The sequence below is a fragment of the Athene cunicularia genome, assembly GCF_003259725.1.
Source record: "Athene cunicularia isolate RWA chromosome 7 unlocalized genomic scaffold, athCun1 chr7_part1, whole genome shotgun sequence".
In the NCBI taxonomy this organism is placed as follows: domain Eukaryota; kingdom Metazoa; phylum Chordata; class Aves; order Strigiformes; family Strigidae; genus Athene; species Athene cunicularia.
Window position 1 is genome coordinate 11,982,278 of NW_020799107.1, and position 18,453 is coordinate 12,000,730.

Genomic DNA, 18,453 nt, shown 5'->3' on the forward strand with positions numbered 1-18,453 from the left:
GCTCGCCCCGAGCCGGTCCTGCCTGCCGGGGGCAGCCCCTGCCGCCCCCGGGACCCTCCTCGCGTCGCGGGCCCCAGCTCGGTTCCCTCGGGCCCCCCCGGAGCCATCGACTGGCTGGTACGTGAGGGTCCTCCTTACCCTGACGGGGCTGTTGGGGTCGTTTCTGGAGGATGCCGCTGTCGCAGCTGTCCGGGGGCTTTTCCGCTCTGAGTATGGCCTGGGGGCTCCCACCCCCTGGCGGGTGACACGCACCCCCTTGTCCCTCCTGAACGTGTCCTCGCGCCTTCCTATTCGGCTCACGGGAGTTCCCCTGAGTAACGTGCCAGTTATTTCACCATTCTTGCCGCACACCCCATTACCCTCAGGATGAGCAACGCATCTGAGGGGTTCACTCCCTGGCCCCCCGTGTCCTACCCCGCCACAGGAAGGGCGTGTGGCACGTGCCACCTCAGTGACGTCCAGCCAGGACACGCCGATGCTCCCACAGCCTCTGCACCACACTGCTCTGCCTTCCCCTACTTCATCCCCTCCCATCTTCTGAGCACCACAACCTCATGAAAGAGACAGAGTTTCCTTCCCAATAAGTTGCATCACATGATTGTGGGGTAAAATAAAAAAACATGTAAAAGTTTTAAACTTCCCCAAGTAACTACATTGCTTTGTCCTCCCCAGATACCTTTTATATGATGTAAATCCTCCTGAAGGGTTCAACCTTCGCAGAGATGTCTATGTTCGCATTGCTTCCCTTCTAAAGACCTTGCTGAAAAATGAAAACTGGGTGTTAGTTCTGCCTCCCTGGGGACGCCTTTATCACTGGCAGAGCCCTGACATCCTTCAGGTCCGGATCCCTTGGTCCAGCTTCTTCGATCTCCCAAGCCTCAACAGGAACATCCCTGTCATTGAATATGAGCAGTTTCTTGCAGGTAGAGTATGGAATTGTACAATCTGCAATTGACTAAATATTTGAGGTGATTTCTTCGCAGGTTTAGCCTTATATGTGCTTTTATCCTTATATGTGAAATAAAAAAAGGTGGCGAGAGGTGGGATGGGAAAGAATAGTGCAGAGTAACAAACCACTAGAATGAAATAACCCAATTATTTGGCAGCTCTTTTGATGTAGCACCATCAGCCCCTCGACTTCCTAGGGACCCTGGAGAAAGACAGTTAATGCCTGTGGTTAAAGTCACAGGTACCTCTGCAAAATTCTGGCTGTAGTAACAAACCTGTAAGGAGAGAGAGTCAGCCTGCAGCTCTCTGTTGAACTACAGACAAGCCGCCTTTTTCTGGAGGTGGTTGGACAGTAAAAGCTGTACAGTGGGTTCTCCTGTGAACTTTTCATCATCAGTGCTGCACATAACTCAAAATACTTACCCCCTGCTTTTTTGTGTACAAAATGGTATATAAGAGAAAGACTTTCCTTAAGAATATGGAAACCATGAAGTTGGTTCCTTTAGGATTTAATGCAATGTTGAGCTAATCACCAAATGCCAGAATCTGCAGCAGTGTCACGGGCTTTTTCATCAAAGGAAATAAAGGTGACCAAAGGTCACACCTCTGCAAAGATCTCTAAGGGGATCAGTTGTCCCTTATATTTCAGGAGAAAGCATTTACAAACCCTGAAATTTAGGGGAAGAAGGGCTTGTACTTGTCATTTTCTTGGAGACACTCTTCCCATAGCAGCTACCTCCAGCACTGAAAACCTCTGTGCTTCATGGTGTGGTTTATCCAGCTTTTAAATTTACATTTCCATGGCAATTCAGTTCTGTTTGGCACATTAAATCACGCATGGCTGGGTGGGAGTAGCAGGTTGTCACATCCCCTGACCCTTTTGGCTTTTCTGGCTTACACAAGACATCCTTTCCTTTTTTATAGGGAAAACATGGAAGAGAGAGAATAGTGTAATATTAGCATTCCTAGCCGATTTTTAACTGCAAGTAATGCTTATTCATACCTTTATCATGTGGTTTTTCATACTCACAAATGCTTTGCTTTGCCTTCTGCTCAGAGTCAGGTGGGCCCTTTATTGAACAGATTTATGTCCTACAAGGCTACGCAGAAGGATGGAAAGAAGGAACCTGGGAAGAAAAAATAGATGAAAGGCCATGCATTGATCAGCTTATGTACTCCAGAGACAAACATGAGTACTACAGGTAACATCTCACAGTCCTTAGACAGACTAACAGAGCAGAGTTGTACGGTTGTTGTAGGGTTGTCTATGAATCTCTGGATGCTTGGGGTTCACTTTGTTTTTAAAACTTCATCAATCATGTACTGGTACTAGAAGATCTAATTTTAGAAAGTTGTTGTTTCACACAAAAACATTATAAAGGAGCTGGCTGGTTTATTTACATGATATATTATCTTTTTAGGTTGTACTGTTTATTTGTTTCATTATATGTGTCATTAGTTTAAAATACAAGCCTGTGAACCAATACTTTGTGTTCCTTTTCAGGGGATGGTTTTGGGGTTACGAGGAAACACGGGGCCTAAATGTCTCTTGTTTGTCTGTCCAAGGATCTGCCTCTATTGTGGCTCCCATCCTTTTGAAGAACACTTCAGCACAGTGAGTTGCCTTGTATTACTATTTGGTGTTGTACTGCATGCTCACAAACCCATTGTCAGGTGGGAGGAGCAGGGGGAATTTACAGGCTATGTCTCACTGTTGTCATATTTCATCGCTGAATTAGTGTAAACTATGAAAATAATTATAAAAGGAATTTACACTGGAAGAAACACCTAACTGTAAATTAGGTTAAATGCTGCAGTGCTAAAACCTAAAAGGAGATAGTCAGGAGCTCCTTCATATTCTCTCTCATGTAGCTAAATGTCCTTGCCACCCTGTGTTTACCTTTCCTGCCTTTACCCTTCGATGCTGGGTCAAGAGGGAACGGATAGAGTGGAATCAGTGTTTCCCAAGCTCACATCTCAGATCATGCACTGCCTGGTCTCCTGTGATGTCCATCTTCAATAGTGTGAGCTGGGTTCAGAGAAAGCAAGCAGCATGTTTTGTCTTTCTGCTCTGAGATGCCACTAGGATGATCAGAGAAAAAGAAAGCTCTTATATGAGAGGTGGAGCACGCTTACATTATCCCAGTAGCAAAGTATTTCCAGTCAGCTGTGACACTGTAGCAAGAGAAGACATGGTAGCAAAGCAAAAGCTGCTGGGTTACAGGGGAGAACAGGAAGAGGAAATAATCACTGTCCATGAATGCATCAGGGAATAAATCCATAGGAGAAACACAGACCGTGTAAGCTCAAGTGCAGTTTTGCTATGAGAACAAAAACATCCAAAAGTTTGACATCAACATGATTTAATTGAAAATGAGATGAAGGTTCCTCTAAGCAGAGCAGTGGGGATCAGTAGTACCTCCTGCTGGGAGCAGAGGAAGCAAAGTCCTGTTTTTTAACAGAGATGTTGTTCTCTTTATAGGAGTTATACCAGAATATTTGCAGTGACAGCAGAAAACTGGATTAAATATGCCATAGATGTCTCCATATTTAGCCCTACAGTTAACTTTTTCATGGCAACTGTCGAAAAGTCTAGCAATGAGGAAAGTCAAAGGAAAAATTAGGAGTAGTGCCTCAGTATTCCTGACACACAGACAAGGTGCTTTATACACAAGACCACATTTCTCAGATACAAGTACAAAGAAATGACAGAGATGCAAGGGCAGGTACAGTGTTCATCTTAAAACTAGTGGTTCATGTTAAAGTCAGTCTAGTTTAGTGTGTGAAATCCAAGAGCAGCTAAAATCAGATGTCTGGGGGAAGAGTATAAGAACTGAGCAAATGTGTGTAATGCCTTCCCTGAGTCTTGTCACACCCTTCAGATCTGTGATCATAGGGACCTTCTGAGCCAAAAATGATCTTCTGATCTTCTGTATCCTTCAGTGGTTCCGTGGATCTGTGCACGCTTCCCTTTGAACCTCCATGCACACTGTTAGCATCCACAAAATCTTGGAACAAGACCAAAAGGTTTTGAACCTTCACTGTGCATCCCATGAAAATCCACCTCCTTTTGTAACTCCTGCCTGCAAGTTTCATCTAATGTTCCCTAGTTCATGTAGTAGAACAGCTCTTCCATATTCACCTCCATGCATGATTTTACATTTCTCTATCCTATTCTCCCTCAGTTGTCTCCTCTGCAGTATGAAGAGTCCTGGCTTCATTAGTTGTTCTTCTAGTGAAAGCCTTTCCATGCCTTTGGTTACCCTTGCTGCCATTCTCTCAACCTTTACAGTTCAGCTGGATCCTGCACACTGAGTGCAGGTAAACCCATTACCTAGTGGTGCAATGACATGCCCTGTTTAGTGCTCTCTTCTTTTTCTGGCCATTCCTACTATACGAGTTCCCCTTTTTGACCTCTGATGAGTGTTGCCTTGATGTTTTCATCAAACTGTCGCTCATTCCTGAGCATCGATGGTAAGCATGGAGCCCTTTAGTTGAAGCCAGTATTTTTTTAGTAGATGCACTCCCACATTAGATTTTATTGGCCAGTCATCAGACTTCTCTAATTCTTCACAGCTAGCCTTCGTCCTTGCTGCTCTGAGCAATTTAAAATGATCAGAAGGCTGTGTCACCTCAGAGTTCATGCCCCTTTGTAGTTTGTTCAGGAATACAGGGAAACGCAGATCCCTTCCACCTGTGACCTCCGTCTGCAAATGGCAACTGGACATTTATCCCTGTCTAAACTTCTTTTTAATCTGTGCAAGGACCTTCTCTTGTGTGCCATTTCTGTTAAGTTTTCTTAAAAGCCTTTAACGAAGGCTGTCAGGAGATCCTGGTAGGCAGTGTCAGTGAGGTTTCCCTTACCTGCATGTGTGCTTATGTCTTCAGACTACTCTGATTGTTCAAAGCTCTGTGCAGATGCTTCCCCAATTTACTTTAGGTATCCATTTATTTCTGGTTTGTGCAGATGCTTCCCCAATTTATTTTAGGTATCCATTTATTTCTGTTTTTTTATAATAGTTGCTATTAAGTTGTCCTGTACTGACATCAGGTTTAGTGCCGTGTTGCGTCTCAGACCTCCCCAAGTGCGTTTCTAGAAAATTGACATCACATTTGCTGTGTTGAAGTTCTAAGAGAGATGTTGCATACCAGAATTAGTGGCACAGCTGCTTCATCCTTGAGTTCCTTGACAACTGTTGGGTAAATACCGCCTGATATTGGCCATTTGTTGGTTCATTTTGTCTCACTGTTCCATCGCTAGACACTTCTTGAGGAGACCTTGGTTTGAGAACATCCTCTGTAAAATATGAATCTTCCCAGCTCCTCCACCTGACACACAGCTACAAAAAACTTACGGTAGCTGTTTCTGTCGTGATGTTATTGTCTCCAAGTGCTTGTTAAGCCTTTAATTTCCTTTTTCTGTGGAAGAAACATCGTCATCAGATTGAAGGCCTTTATGTCTTGTCATTCAAATTCTTTTTTGACCTTCTTTATTGTCTTTTTCTGTTTAAATTCCTGAAGTTTATGAGCCTTTCTGTTTTCTTCACTAGTACAGTACTTTTGCATTTTTGCCTAGTCCCCTTTTTGAAACTGAATGCAACTGTAGTAGCTTTTCTTTGGGTAATGTTGATCCAGTAGGATGTTGAAGATGAGTATGTTTATGGACACAGTCTGAGAGTATCTCTTTCACTGTGAGATTTTGGTCTATGTCTTGCTGCTGCTCAAGAAATTACCAGGAGCTACTCCCTGCTCACGTGGTTCATGGAACCGTCTTTGATACTGTCTCAAACTGCAGTTGCTTGGTCACATCCTGCTAGGACACTCTCCCAGCCTACCTGGGGATAGTTGAAATCTCCAGGGGCTATGGTGACTTGTGCGCCATGGCCTCTCTGATCTCCTGTATTGCCCTTTTAGCCAGACAATCAGTTATATGGTCTTAATACCGTATTAATAGTCTTCAAGTGTGGTCACCTATGGGAATATTCTTGATACATTTAGATTATTAATCTAATTTCACCTCCAGGCTTCTTGTTAATGCAGTGCTGCTTCTCTACCAGCAGAGTCTAGTCTGTTTTCCAGTTTATTTGTAGCCTTATGTGCAGGTGTCCAGCTGATTCTCAGCAGTGATAATCTAAAGTTGATTGGTTATTTGCTTCTACTCATTTTAGTAGAAGGAGGTCTGGATGATGACTTTGACTCCCTTCAGCAGAAGCATTTCTCTGTGTGTTCACTCATATTCAGTGTGCTCACATCCCATGTGCTCTTGAACACTCAGAACTCTCAAAATCTCTTCTGCTTCTTAGAACTTGGACAGTGCAGTTATGTTTCCAGTACACAGTCTTGAACTGTGTGTATTTTTGAAAAGCATGGGCTGTTTTCATGTTAGTGACAAATTTTCATTTTAAAATTTGTGCTTAGTTGCTAACACATGTCTGTGTGTTCTTTGATCTGTCGTTTTACTGTAGGACGTTTTATTCCACATGTGGAAAATACCTTCCCTGGTTTTGCTTTTGGGAGCGTGACTCCTGCTTTCTCCAAGGGGCTGTCATGTGCTCCGAGGCTGAGCATCATCTCATAGGTCACTTCTCCACTTTGGATCACTCTCCCCACTGGCAACCTTATTTCTTCAGCACCAACTACTGTGAGGACTATGTGAGGGATTATTAATGCTTGTTTGTGTTTAACTGTCAGAATTAAGAGTACCATTTATTAAGGAAGAGAGCAGGAACATGCAGTGGCATAGTTCCCCTTTCTCCCCAGCAGGCTTTGGGTGACAGTTTGCTTTATACACAACAGACTGGCAGCCCATCCCTTATTCCCCGTGCTCCCTTTGCAAACAGATCATAGTCTGTGCTTTGTCCTGGCAACTGTATAAAGAAACTTCGTAATGTAAATTATATTCCTAAGGGAACTGCACTCAGTTTTACAATTTTTACTAGGTCAGTGATGTTAGACAGAGCTGAAAACCTTCTTCATGACCACTACGGAGGGAAAGATTATTGGAATGTGAGTATTTTCCAGTTAGCTTCTCTAGACTTTCTACTTGGTTCTGATAAAAATTCAATAACCTTCAATTTTACCTTGGGTTTCTTTTCTTAAAAGTTAACTTGTGTCTTATGTTTCAGCAGCATATGCTAACGATGGTCTTCAGGTCACTGTGAATTAATGTAATGCACGAGTTTGTCCTGGGGCCTTAGTGCTACAGAGTGTGGCATTTAGAAGGACCTCCCCTGTCCAACACACGTGCAGTCAGAAGGGAACTGCATTTGAGCAGTTGCTTGTCTAGTCAGCTTCAAGATTAGACTTTTCAAAAGAATTCCCAGAAGTGCTCAATATTGTCCTAACTGTCTCTCTGTTGGCTTTGGTGTCAAAATTCCCATGGGTTTTAAGGTAACGCTGAGCACTTTCAGAGACCTTTGGAGCACTTTGATCTGATGGTAAAATAATTCCTATGGGAGAAGTTTTAAGACAAGGTTAAAGGGTGCAGGAAAACGGAACACAATATGGAGTGCTTGATATAATCAAAATTTCTAAGAGAAAGTGACTCTCATGATATTATGAAACAAGTTACATAGACCTTGGTCTTGTAAGATGCAAACATCTGGCTATTCACTTGGTCTATGACATATTTTTCAGAAATGCACCAAGCAGTAGTTTGCTAACTATGAATTTTCATTGAGAGTGAATTTCCAAACAGAGAAATACAACCCACGTATCATTTCTGACTCTCGACTTGTAGTCCTGTAAAAGCAGACTATAAAATCCATATGGATCCATAACATGCATTTCTTAACAGTGGCCGTTTAAACATTGTCTCAACAACTTAAACTTCTCTCAAAATTATTTAAAACTTTCTCAAAAATATTATTCCTTATTTCAGTTTTAACTATCTGCATGATTTTTGGTTGTTGCTTTTTTTTCTTAATAACTCTCTGGATAACGTCTGAAGTTCTTTATAAATCTTGCTAACAAATGCCCTTTTGTCTCAAAGAAGCTTTTAAATTGTAACAAGCCAGCTGCCTTTTCTAACCAACCTATGTCTTTGGTGTCCAAAAATGTTCAAATTTAATAATGACCCACATTGCTTTCCCTGTTGTCACCATTCTTGCATAGGCTTCCCTGCCGCTGCAAGCTGAAAGGTATTGTTTTGGGACTCTTAATGGTTGAATGACCACGGAGCAGGAAAGACCTCCCAAAATGGTTTAGACACAACTGTTGAATCCCTTGAAGAGCATCAGTGTAGCACACAGACCACATGAGCGTTTTACCATCTATATGGAAGCAGAAAATTCTCTAAGGACAACTCTAGACAAGCCAGGAGTTCTGTGTTTGGTTTCACCATTTGGAGGGGGACAGTCTTAAAGAATTAGAGGATCTGTACCGTTAATTCCATTCATGTACACAAAAGGGAGCATAACCAACACTGATTGTGTTTGTTTGCTTGTTTGTCTTCCTAAATTTAGAATCACACAAAAATTTAGGTGGGGAGGTGTCTTGGCAGTCCTGCCTCCGGGTTTCCACTCCAGAACTTGACCTGGTGGTTTGGGGCTGTGTCCAGCTGAAGGTGGAAAGTCCCCATAGGTGGAGATCTGTCACCTTTCTGGGGTCTGTCCGGTGGCTATGCCACTCTTGTGGGCAAGAGGTTTTGTCTGATACCCAAACAAAAGTTACCTTGCTGCAGGTTAGGCCCATGGCTTCTTTTCTTTTTCCATGCACCTCTGAGAAGCGTCTCTTCCCTTCTCTGTTGTTTGTTTCCTTGCAGACAGAAAGGGAGAAGAAGCAAAACTTAGAGGTAGTTGGAAATTGTGACAATATTGCACGTGCAGCTTTGAAACATATACTTTAAATATGAGGATAATGAGATACAGATAGCATCCACTTCAGAAAGTATATCAGTGGAGGTTCACACATTCATCTGTTTTCTCTTTTACATATGCTGTTGCAAAACAAGTGTTCATCCCGAACAGCTGCTGTCAGAGCAGTGCTTTGTGCCCAGGAAGAACTTGGCACAGCATACTGCGTGGGTGCCAAACATGCCATGGCAATCGCACAGTCTGTCGGGATAAAGTTTAGAGGTGTTTGACACCAGCATACCATTTCAAAATGTTTATTGTCCTCCCCAGTGCACTGCACTGCCATGGGTTGTGTACACCTTTGCTGCCTCTTGGACATACTGTGCTCATCGCATCTTGGGTAGGGTTGCCAGTGACTTTACTCGATGGGATCGTATTGTGTTGACGTAGTACATAAAGGAGGGAAAATATCTCTTTCTGAACTGCAGCGTGACTGTTCTGCAGCAGACAGCGTGTACATCTTCCCTTAATATAAATGTTTTGATGGAGAATTTGGGATGTGATTAGAAAGTCGATCTCTTTAAAGACGTTAGAAGAGCAGGCTTTGTACTTCCATTAAATCTTTAGATGTGCATGGATCTCCAGCTACCAGTGTGATGCATCTTACTGAAGACTAAATTGTTCTGTGTCTTATTGAATGATACGGAGGAGGAACCATTTCAACCACAGTGAGTTGGGCATATGGAGAAATAGCTGATTTGGGAAGAGGTGAAGAAAGGCTGACAGATTCGAGTGCCTGTCCCTTTGCTAGAGCAAGGCAAAGGCGATTGGTGCAGCTGTGTCTTGGAGTACCATTAATGCTCTGCCTGGCCTCTCTGCCATGTAGACTGTCCACTGTGGGCTACACTGTGCTGAGAGATGAGAGGCCTTTGGAAATGGAAGTGTTTTCATTGCATCTTCTTTGTTGCTCATCACATGACAGACTACAGACTTGTATACAATCAAGAATTAGACCAAATTACCAAGTGTCCTTTGAGAGCAGTGTAAGTTACATGGGATTTCCTTAGTTCTGTTGTGTGTGCCCGTTAATAAGAAGGCTGTGTGTGACTGCGCAGGAGTAACTGCCATCACAGAATCTTTGAAAGAAGTTGTTATCCACAAGTGAAGGTAATATTTTTTCATCACTTTTCTGCTGAATTTGATAGGAGTGTCTAGGGCTAGATGCTTGATTTTTTTAAAGCAGGTTTTGTTCTTACAGGTGTTTTGCAAGCTAGTCTTTGCCCAGCTCTTGTTTTCAAAGGTGAAGTACATTGCTAGAGTGTTCAATTTGTTAAGTAACTCCAGTCTATAGTACACCTCTGTATACAGACAAGGCCAGATAAGTATGCTGGTTATAAATGTGGTAACAATCAGGATTAAACAGTTAAAGCTCAGATGAAAGGTTAGAAATTGCTGCTTGTAGCACTGCATAGATGTATCAGAAGTAACCCCATCCTGGAAGCTCTGTGTATATGAAACTATCTCCATTTAGTCATTTTTAGCTCTTCCTTTTTTTGACTCAGCATCTGCTCTTATTCCAACAGACCCGTCGGAGCATGGTGTTTGCTAAACACCTCCGTGTAGTGGGAGACGAGTTTAGAAACAAATATCTTCAATCCACAGATGAGGCAGACAGGACTCATTACAAGGAGGACTGGACACAGATGAAGGTAAAATGGTAACAGCCTGTTTCCTATAACAAATACGGTTTTTCTTTTGTTTCATTTGTATACTCCTGGCTGTATACTGCAGGCAGTGTTGGAAGATACATGTGAATCTAGCTCTCCCTGCTCAGATAGAGGTGGACATGCATGTTCCTACTGTACCCTCTTCTCCCTGTGTGACATAACTTAATGGAGCCTATTGAGATGTGGCTGCCTGGTACTGGGTGACAGACTTCTCTTACCCTTGTTTCACTAAAGGAAACTTGTATTTTATCTTGTATTCAGCATCATCTGTGGGTATAAAGTTCAGCTGCAAACTGCTAGTTGTGCAGGTCAAGGAGAGCAATTTTTGCTTACAAAGATTTTGCACTCTAGTTTTTCTTGTATAATGCAGGCCACCCAAGATCAAAATGTTGCAGTAAGTGTCCCAAAATACTGCCAGTCCATGCCTTAAAATGACTTTATGTTGCTAGAGTAATTCAGTGCCTTATCCAGAGATTCAGGCGTTTTCAGTATGAATGAATAGTGGTGCTTTCAAGTTTTGAAGTTTATTGATCTTTCTCTCCTAGGTTAAGATGGGCACAGCTCTAGGTGGTCCATACCTTGGGGTTCATCTCAGAAGGAAAGACTTCGTTTGGGGTCACAGAGAGGACGTGCCTTCCCTGCAAGGAGCAGTAAAGAAAATCCGCAGCCTCTTGGAGATGCACAAACTTGAAAAAGTTTTTGTAGCCACTGATGCTGTTGAGGAGGGTAGGCAGATTATAGTCAGTTTAGGAAAGATAAATTTTAACAATGAGAGCAGCAATTACCACTTCGTTTTTATGAATGACTGAAAAGTTCTTTCCATCTGGCTTGAGCAGTTGGTATCCAACCATTCATTTGGTATTTCCCATAGGAGGTTTGATGGTCTCTATAGTGGGAAATCTGGAATTGAATTTGCCTGTTCCTCCTCCTCTTCCTTCAATCCCACCTTTTTTCTTAGTATTTCAGAGACTCTTAGACATGCTAGTGGGAAGGGGGTCCTCTGGAGTCTCACACCCAGCCTTCCCCTTGGCTGCCCCCAGCACCAAACTGGGGGGGACCTGGCTGTGTGTGGCGAGGGCTTAGAAACCCCCAGCAGTGGGCTTCCCCTGCCCAGGCCTGCACCTCCCTCCCAGTAGTATCCCAGGGCCTGTTTCAGTGCATGATGTTAGAATAACCCTGCAAGGCATGGCATCTGCGACAACTCACCTAAGTTTTTCTGTCAAGAAAGGCCTCTTGGGCCACCTAGCCTCTAGGATTAGACAGTGAGGCTAGTGGTAGTGTTTGTTCTACCCTTGGCAGGCTTCCCCAGCCCCTCAGAATTGCCCCCCTTGGCGCCGTGTCTCTGCCCCACTGGCTCCCCCCATGCCTACAATACTCTGACATTTGGCAAACGTGTTGTAAAATTTGGTTTCGCTTGCTTCGTAAATGTTCACCCAGGGTTTTCTTGAACGCTTATGTTTTATGACAGCAGCAAGCTGCTCTTTATAATGTAAAACTAGATTTGCATCTTTCCCTTTTTCAGAGGTTGAATTGCTCAAGCAACTACTGCCTGAGATGGTGAGGTTTGAACCCTCTTGGGAGGAGCTGGAACTCTACAAAGATGGGGGCTTGGCTGTGATTGACCAGTGGATCTGTGCCCATGCAAGGTAGCCCATTTGACTTTGAGGAGACAAATCTTACTGTTCTCACTGTCACAAAACTGAACATTGTTTTTGACGCAGATATAGTTGTTTACAAATCATACATGACATGATATTATATAATTGATATATAAAAAATAGATATATAATGGTGATATTGTGTATATATAATATATATGATAATTTCATATCATATAATTTCAACAAATGTTAAAAGTTCATTGGACTGAAATCAACTATTTGCCTTTTAAGAAACTGGCCCCCTTCACAAACCTGTTCTGATTTTTTCACAGGTATTTTATAGGCACCTCAGTTTCAACATTTTCCTTCCGGATCCACGAGGAAAGGGAGATCTTGGGATTTGATCCAAAAACAACTTACAACCGGTTTTGTGGTGAAAAAGAGAAAAACTGTGAGCAGCCAACTCATTGGAAAATTGTATACTAAAATACAGAGAAATCCAGGGACTGCAATACTGATGAGCTCGAAAGAATAAGGAAAAACTACGGGGAAACACCTCCCGTTGATCAAACTACAACTCAGTCCTCTACCCTCTTCTCAGCATTTACTTGACATTTGGGATTTGAAATACAAGCAATATTCATCTTCTTAGTCAGGCATTGATGGGAGTGAGAAAAATGAAGTCAGGCTGGGATCCAGTTCTCAGCATAGCTAGGATTAAAGGACAACACCAGACACTGCAATTGAGACTTGAAAGGCAAAACTTTGTCCTGAAACTGAGTACCAAATGAAGTAAGTCACGGGTTTCTTTGGACTTCTGAGAAAGACAAGGTATCTTTCACAAATGTAACACAGCTGTGATCTGTACTGCATTTCTGTCTTTATTTTTTGTTCTGTTTAGTGTTGGTCTCTCTGATCACAAAAAATACAATCTTGGTTTTGTAACCTGCACTATGTGAGCTGCAGATTATGCATAAACTCTGCTGTTCCTTGGGGGAGTCTTCCCTTTTCAGATAGTAATTTATGAACATTCAAATTGCCAGTGCTCGATATAAAGGAGGTGGTGTTTCTACCTGAACACCAGCTGCTTCTAATAGCAGTCTCAGTGGGCCTGTGCTGAGAGAGGCACAAAGATGGGGCTTGTAGGTTGGTAAAAGAAAGGTTGTTCCTTCTTAAGTTTTACATTCACAAAGGAAACTTGTTTTTTTTCCCCCATCATTCCCCCAAAGGCCTCCCATCAGTTGGACTGATGCAAAAGTCAGCACCCTATGGGGATCACCCAGTCACTGAATTCAGTGGTGCTTTGCTTGGGAGCATGCTAAAAGGCCTTTCAGCTTTCCACATCCGTTAAATGCATCGTCCCAGTAATTTGACAAGTGAATTTTCTGCATTTCTGCTTTCAGTTTATATAAGGGAGTAAACTGAGGACAGTTGCAGACAGCAAAGGTCATGGGGCCTCGAGATAGTGTGTATAAGCCCTGGCAGCTGGGCACCTTGCAGGTGAGGTGGTGCTCTGAGGGAGGCAGCTGGCTGGTGCTACAGGGGAAGAGCCTGTGGGAGGTGGAGGGAAAGTGTGACTCCCATTTCAGGAGGGGTTTGTATGAGTACCAGTTCTAGCTCTTGCAGTCTCCTGCTACGTAGAATTGACTGCTCCATTCTGTGCTTCAGGTGGGTCTTTTGCCCTTCAGGTCAACATGGCTCTGTTAAGCAGGAGGAACCTTTTTCAGAAGTGGACTAGGAAACAGATTTCAAAAGGGGAAGCAGACATTTTTCCTTCAAGTCAGTTTTACCAGATTACCTTGGTGATAGCTGTCCCTTCACCTGCTCTTTCCTCTTGGCTTGGGTAGGAACATACACAACCCACCTGCACTGTGCCTTGGACATTTCACAGATGCTCCCAGACAAGGAGGTGGTTTCCTCCCATGCAGCTGCAGCGGAAGCTGTGAAATCTTTTCCAGCAGTAGTAGCAGCAGCTCTTCTGTTCTTACCAGCTGTTTATTTATCTCCAGGCAGCAGCTGAGCCTCTCTGGCAGCAAAGGGGGGAGCCCAGCATTACAAAGCAGTGCCTTTTCCTACCAAGTCGAATGTCGTTTAGCCTGTGCGCCCTTTAAAGCGACGGTGGCATTTTATGTGTATTGTATACCTCATTGAGAAAAATAAAAAGCTTTGTAGCATTTCATGTGACATGTCCGTAACCGTGGATTTTGCCGTCTGGCTCCCTAGCATCAGCCTCCAGTGTAAGAGGAACTGCATGCCCCAGCAAGGTTTTTTCATGGTCTGTCCCATGAGGCACTTCATTAGCGAGTGTAGCTGGTGTTACCCTTCCTGGCACGGGGAGATGTCACTGGTAAATCCCATTGCCCCCCACTGCAGGAGGGATGTAGACAAAGAGGCAAGAGGCCAGAGGAAGGCTGCTGAAACCAGCGGCCACTGGAGCACAGGAGGAGAGGGGAGAGTTTGGCTTTTTCAGTCTGGAGAAGGTGAAAGAGGGATCTAACTTGTCTTGTGCTTCATCAAAGGTGTCTCAGGAGGGCCTCTCTGAGGTGCACAGCAGAAGCCCAGGCGCAGCTGGCCACCAGGTAACGTGGTTGGGTACAAGGTGCAGTCTCTTGTGCCCAGGAGCTGCGCAGCCCGGGGACAGGGCCTGGAGGGGAGCGGTGGCTCTTCAGCCCTGCTGTTCCAGCCTTGCTAGAAGAGTCAAAGGCAGTGGAGTACAAGCTCATGTGCAGTACAATGTCATTTCTATCCACCTTTCTGGCTCAAACAGAAAATGGGGATCAGAGATGAAAGCAGGGTGACAGCTCCCAGGGTCAAGGGTTTCCAACAACACCCCTTCCCCCTGAATCCCTGTCGTCATCATCATCATCAAAAGCTGGAAGGGTGACAGCAGTGGCTGAAAGGGTGGGATTTGCTTCTTGTTTCTTAAATCCACAAGATCAGTGACAACACATTTGCAAACATATGTATGTACAAAGATACATACACAGTGATGCACGTATACATGACCACAGCACCTTTTATCTGTCAATCTGTGGCAAAACATCTATTGCCCTGTTCTACCACTGGCTGCTGTTTTCTGGATTGTAAAGCAGGGAATTGAGCAGAGCAGACCTCGTTAGCCCATTACAGGGGAAAGCTTAGAAGATTTGTATCCTTGGCAGTAATGCTGTTACATTCCATTTTTAGAGTAGATGAACTTACAGGATCAGTTCTGTCTCAGTGTATGGTGGAGGAAGACTCATCAATGCAAAAATAAAAAGAGCAAAAGTTCTGTGAGATGCAAGAATATCCACAGAGAGTATCACGACAAGTTTTTTTCTCCACCTTCAAGGACAAGCATCATGTGTTTTTCATCTTGTCCCATTCCTTTCCACAGAGGAAGTTTTAAAGAGAGAGAGAAACCTGAAGCACAGCTGCCATCATGTCCTTTGCACAGCCATTGTAGGAGCCTGCTGTATAGGTTTTTTATTCCATACACCATTTCTCAGGCCGGCCATTGAGCACCCTGGCTACCAGCATAGCCTTTCTGTCACAAGGCGGAGACAGTAGACCAGTCTGTGACCAGCCCCAGATCCAGACCTGCCGCTCCACACTGGACCAGAGCAGCTGTCCCCTGCAACCAGCACTGGAGTAGGGTTTGTCGGTACACGTAAAACCTATAAATTATGAGACTGTGTACAGATTACGGTAACCAGCCATGGATGGTTTCTGAGAGAGCTGGATGGTGGGGCAGGGGTTATTTTTCTTCTTTTGGTCAACAATTTCCTTGGGGGGAGGAAAGGAGTAAACTAATGGCTACCAGGCATGTCCATGGGTCTGCATGTGTGGTCTTGTAAGCTCTGGTGTTTAAGTGTGATTAGAAAAAAGTCCATGTGCATTTCCTTTCTCTATAAAACTGAACTCTCTCCCTTTGCCAGGACCGATGCTAAGGGTGAGCACCAAGAGATTGGGCTTTTGCTGTCCCCAGCACCAGGGACCTGGGTCCCCACCCCACACTGCAGTAGCGCTGGCACCCCACAGGGCTCACCCAGCCCACCCAAAAGCGGGGCTTGAGGCTGTAACTGTGTGCAGGATCCACACCCAATGGAGGATGTGTGCTCAGAGGAAAACCCTGGTGACCCCCTACGAGTTCCTAGAAGTTAAGGAGGGACACATCCACTTGGGATTTGAGTAAACAACTGCAAACCATTTTCCAAAAGCAGCAGCAGCAGCCACAGAGTCCTCCCCGCACCCAGCCATGCGTCTGTGCCGGAGCTGCAGACCTGCTGCATGTTTTGGGCAGCAGCAACACTGCACCCCGGCAGCGGGTTGGTGTCCGGGGGGCAGGGAGGGCAGCTCCTACCTTCAGAACTTCCCATTTCCAGCTGCAGGCGCCTGCGCTCCCCAGGCACTCCCGCTTTCTCCGCAAGGCAGCGCCGTGTGCTCCCGAGCGTGCAATCCTTTTCTCCCTCCCTCCTTGCAAAAGCTGCGATTTCCAGATCAAATGGGCAGCTTCAGAAATACACTCTCAGCTTACTTCCTCACTAGCTCTTTAGGATGTAATCAAAACCACCATTTTAAGGACACACACTATTCTGTGACGCTTCACTTATTTTTTTTCTGCTACTAGCGATATCAATATACAAAAACAATGATGAAACTTATCAATGATATAGCTCTTTATATTTTCAAATCTCTGTACAAACATTAATTAAACAAAGCAAGGTAGTATGCAAAACAGTCATTGCTTAGAATAATCGACCGATGAATTGTGCTTTAGCGGTGACACTGGGATAGGAAAGTGACAAACCAGAGGTAAAATGTGGTCTCGTCTTCAAAGTTGTGATTATGAATGGAGAAAGTAACTGTTGAGGGCAGTATCTGAGAGTGTTCATTAATATCCTTACACCAGGTATGTAAAGCTAATGTATTCACACTATCACACAGGAAGATTGGGGAAGAATAACTGCTTAATGCAAATAATATACAGCAATATTATATATATATATATATATATATATATGTATAAATATATATTCACACACACATTTGATCTTAAATTTCTTAAAGACGTCTCAGCTGGACTACAACAAAAATGATATTGGTATGGTAACAATGAAGATATTAAAAATGTGAAAAAATACTGCAGTAATCTCAACTATGGATCTTTCCCTCCAGAGAATGGAGATTCTTTAAATCATTACATCTGCTGGGGCTGGCTGCCCTCTGTACTGAAGCAAACACATCTCTTAATTCCTCTTTTCCAGAATGACTGAAGAAAACAAAACATAGCTACCCATAAAACTCATTCCTGCACATGCAAATGCTGTTGGCACAATTAATGGCCCATTTATTGACAAGCGATGGGACAGACCTTTGGCTGCAAAGGTTCTGAAAAACACCATATGTTGACGGGATCCAAGGAGAAACTCCAGTCCTATCTGCTCTCCACCAGCTATAAACGGTTCAGGATTTCAGTCACAGCTTGGTTTTTGCACAGCTTGTTTGTCAGTTTGCAATGTTCCTACCACAACCAGCTCAACAGAAACAACAGAAGTTGTTTTATCAGAAGCACGGTACCAGCTTCGGCACGTGATGCTACCAGAGGTACTTCGGGACCTTAGTTTTATGTGCCTGAGTGTGTTCCGGGGACAAAGACCTGCCTAGTGATGAACCACCACACATCCTGTGGCTGTAAACACCCAACCTGTCTGCCACAGACACCCACGCAACCTTTCTTCCTTGGGGGTCAACCCAAAATTATTGCAAATACTCTAGATCAGTTGTTTCCATGCAGGAATGGCAGCAAGCCTGACATACCCTTAAAGCCTTGAATTTACAGACAACTGGGGCCCGCCTGTGCTGGGATGTCTCTGGGAAACGGGAGCTGGGAACAATTCCTTTGGCCCATGCTCCCCATCTCCTGCCCAAGGGCCTCTCTGCTGAAGAGCAGGAGGGAGCAGAAATCCCACCCTGTGCCGTCAATTCCTGCTTTAGGAATAGAGGAAGCAGCAATTTCAGCTTCTCCTGCTCCTCCTCAGTCAGGTGTGGACGCAGCAGCGGCTGCAGCATGTCAGCCTGAGCCAAGTCCAGGCCCACGGCACTGGGGCACAGTGGGAACCTGGCCCTGCCCCAGCTCCCTCCCAGCCCCACGGCACCCAGGCCAGTGTCCCTTGCCAAAATCCATGCCCCTTTCAAAACCTGTGCCTCTGGGAGCTCGAGGTAACCCTGCGATAAACACCAACTCCTCCTCAAACAGGAGCACGCTAAGTAAAGATGCAATCTTTTAAACTCGAATTGAGTAAAAATCTTTTAAACTCAACTCAACCTGGTATTAGGAAAAAAAAAAACAAAAAAAACAACCAACCAAAACAAACACACAGCAATTTTGAGACAGGATAATTC

The 18,453-nt window shown here is 44.2% G+C and overlaps 2 protein-coding genes across 2 annotated transcripts in view; one reads left to right on the forward strand and one right to left on the reverse strand.

Annotated features, from left to right (window-relative positions):
• The window catches only part of MCM3AP (minichromosome maintenance complex component 3 associated protein), a 28,589-nt gene extending 28,055 nt beyond the window's left edge, over window positions 1-534 (reverse strand). Inside the window, exon 1 of the mRNA XM_026852422.1 lies at window positions 139-534. Coding sequence (XP_026708223.1) covers window positions 139-534 — 396 coding nt within the window. The remainder of the gene's footprint in view (window positions 1-138) is intronic.
• Window positions 535-658: 124 nt separating this feature from the next.
• POFUT2 (protein O-fucosyltransferase 2) lies at window positions 659-14,246 on the forward strand (the record flags this gene model as incomplete). The annotated part of the gene is made up of 8 exons (XM_026852916.1): window positions 659-923; window positions 2,006-2,150; window positions 2,453-2,563; window positions 6,888-6,954; window positions 10,325-10,450; window positions 11,014-11,194; window positions 11,991-12,114; window positions 12,402-14,246. Coding segments are annotated over 8 exons (1,173 nt in total), but the record flags the coding sequence as incomplete, so codon positions are not given.
• Between the last annotated feature and the right edge of the window lie 4,207 nt (window positions 14,247-18,453).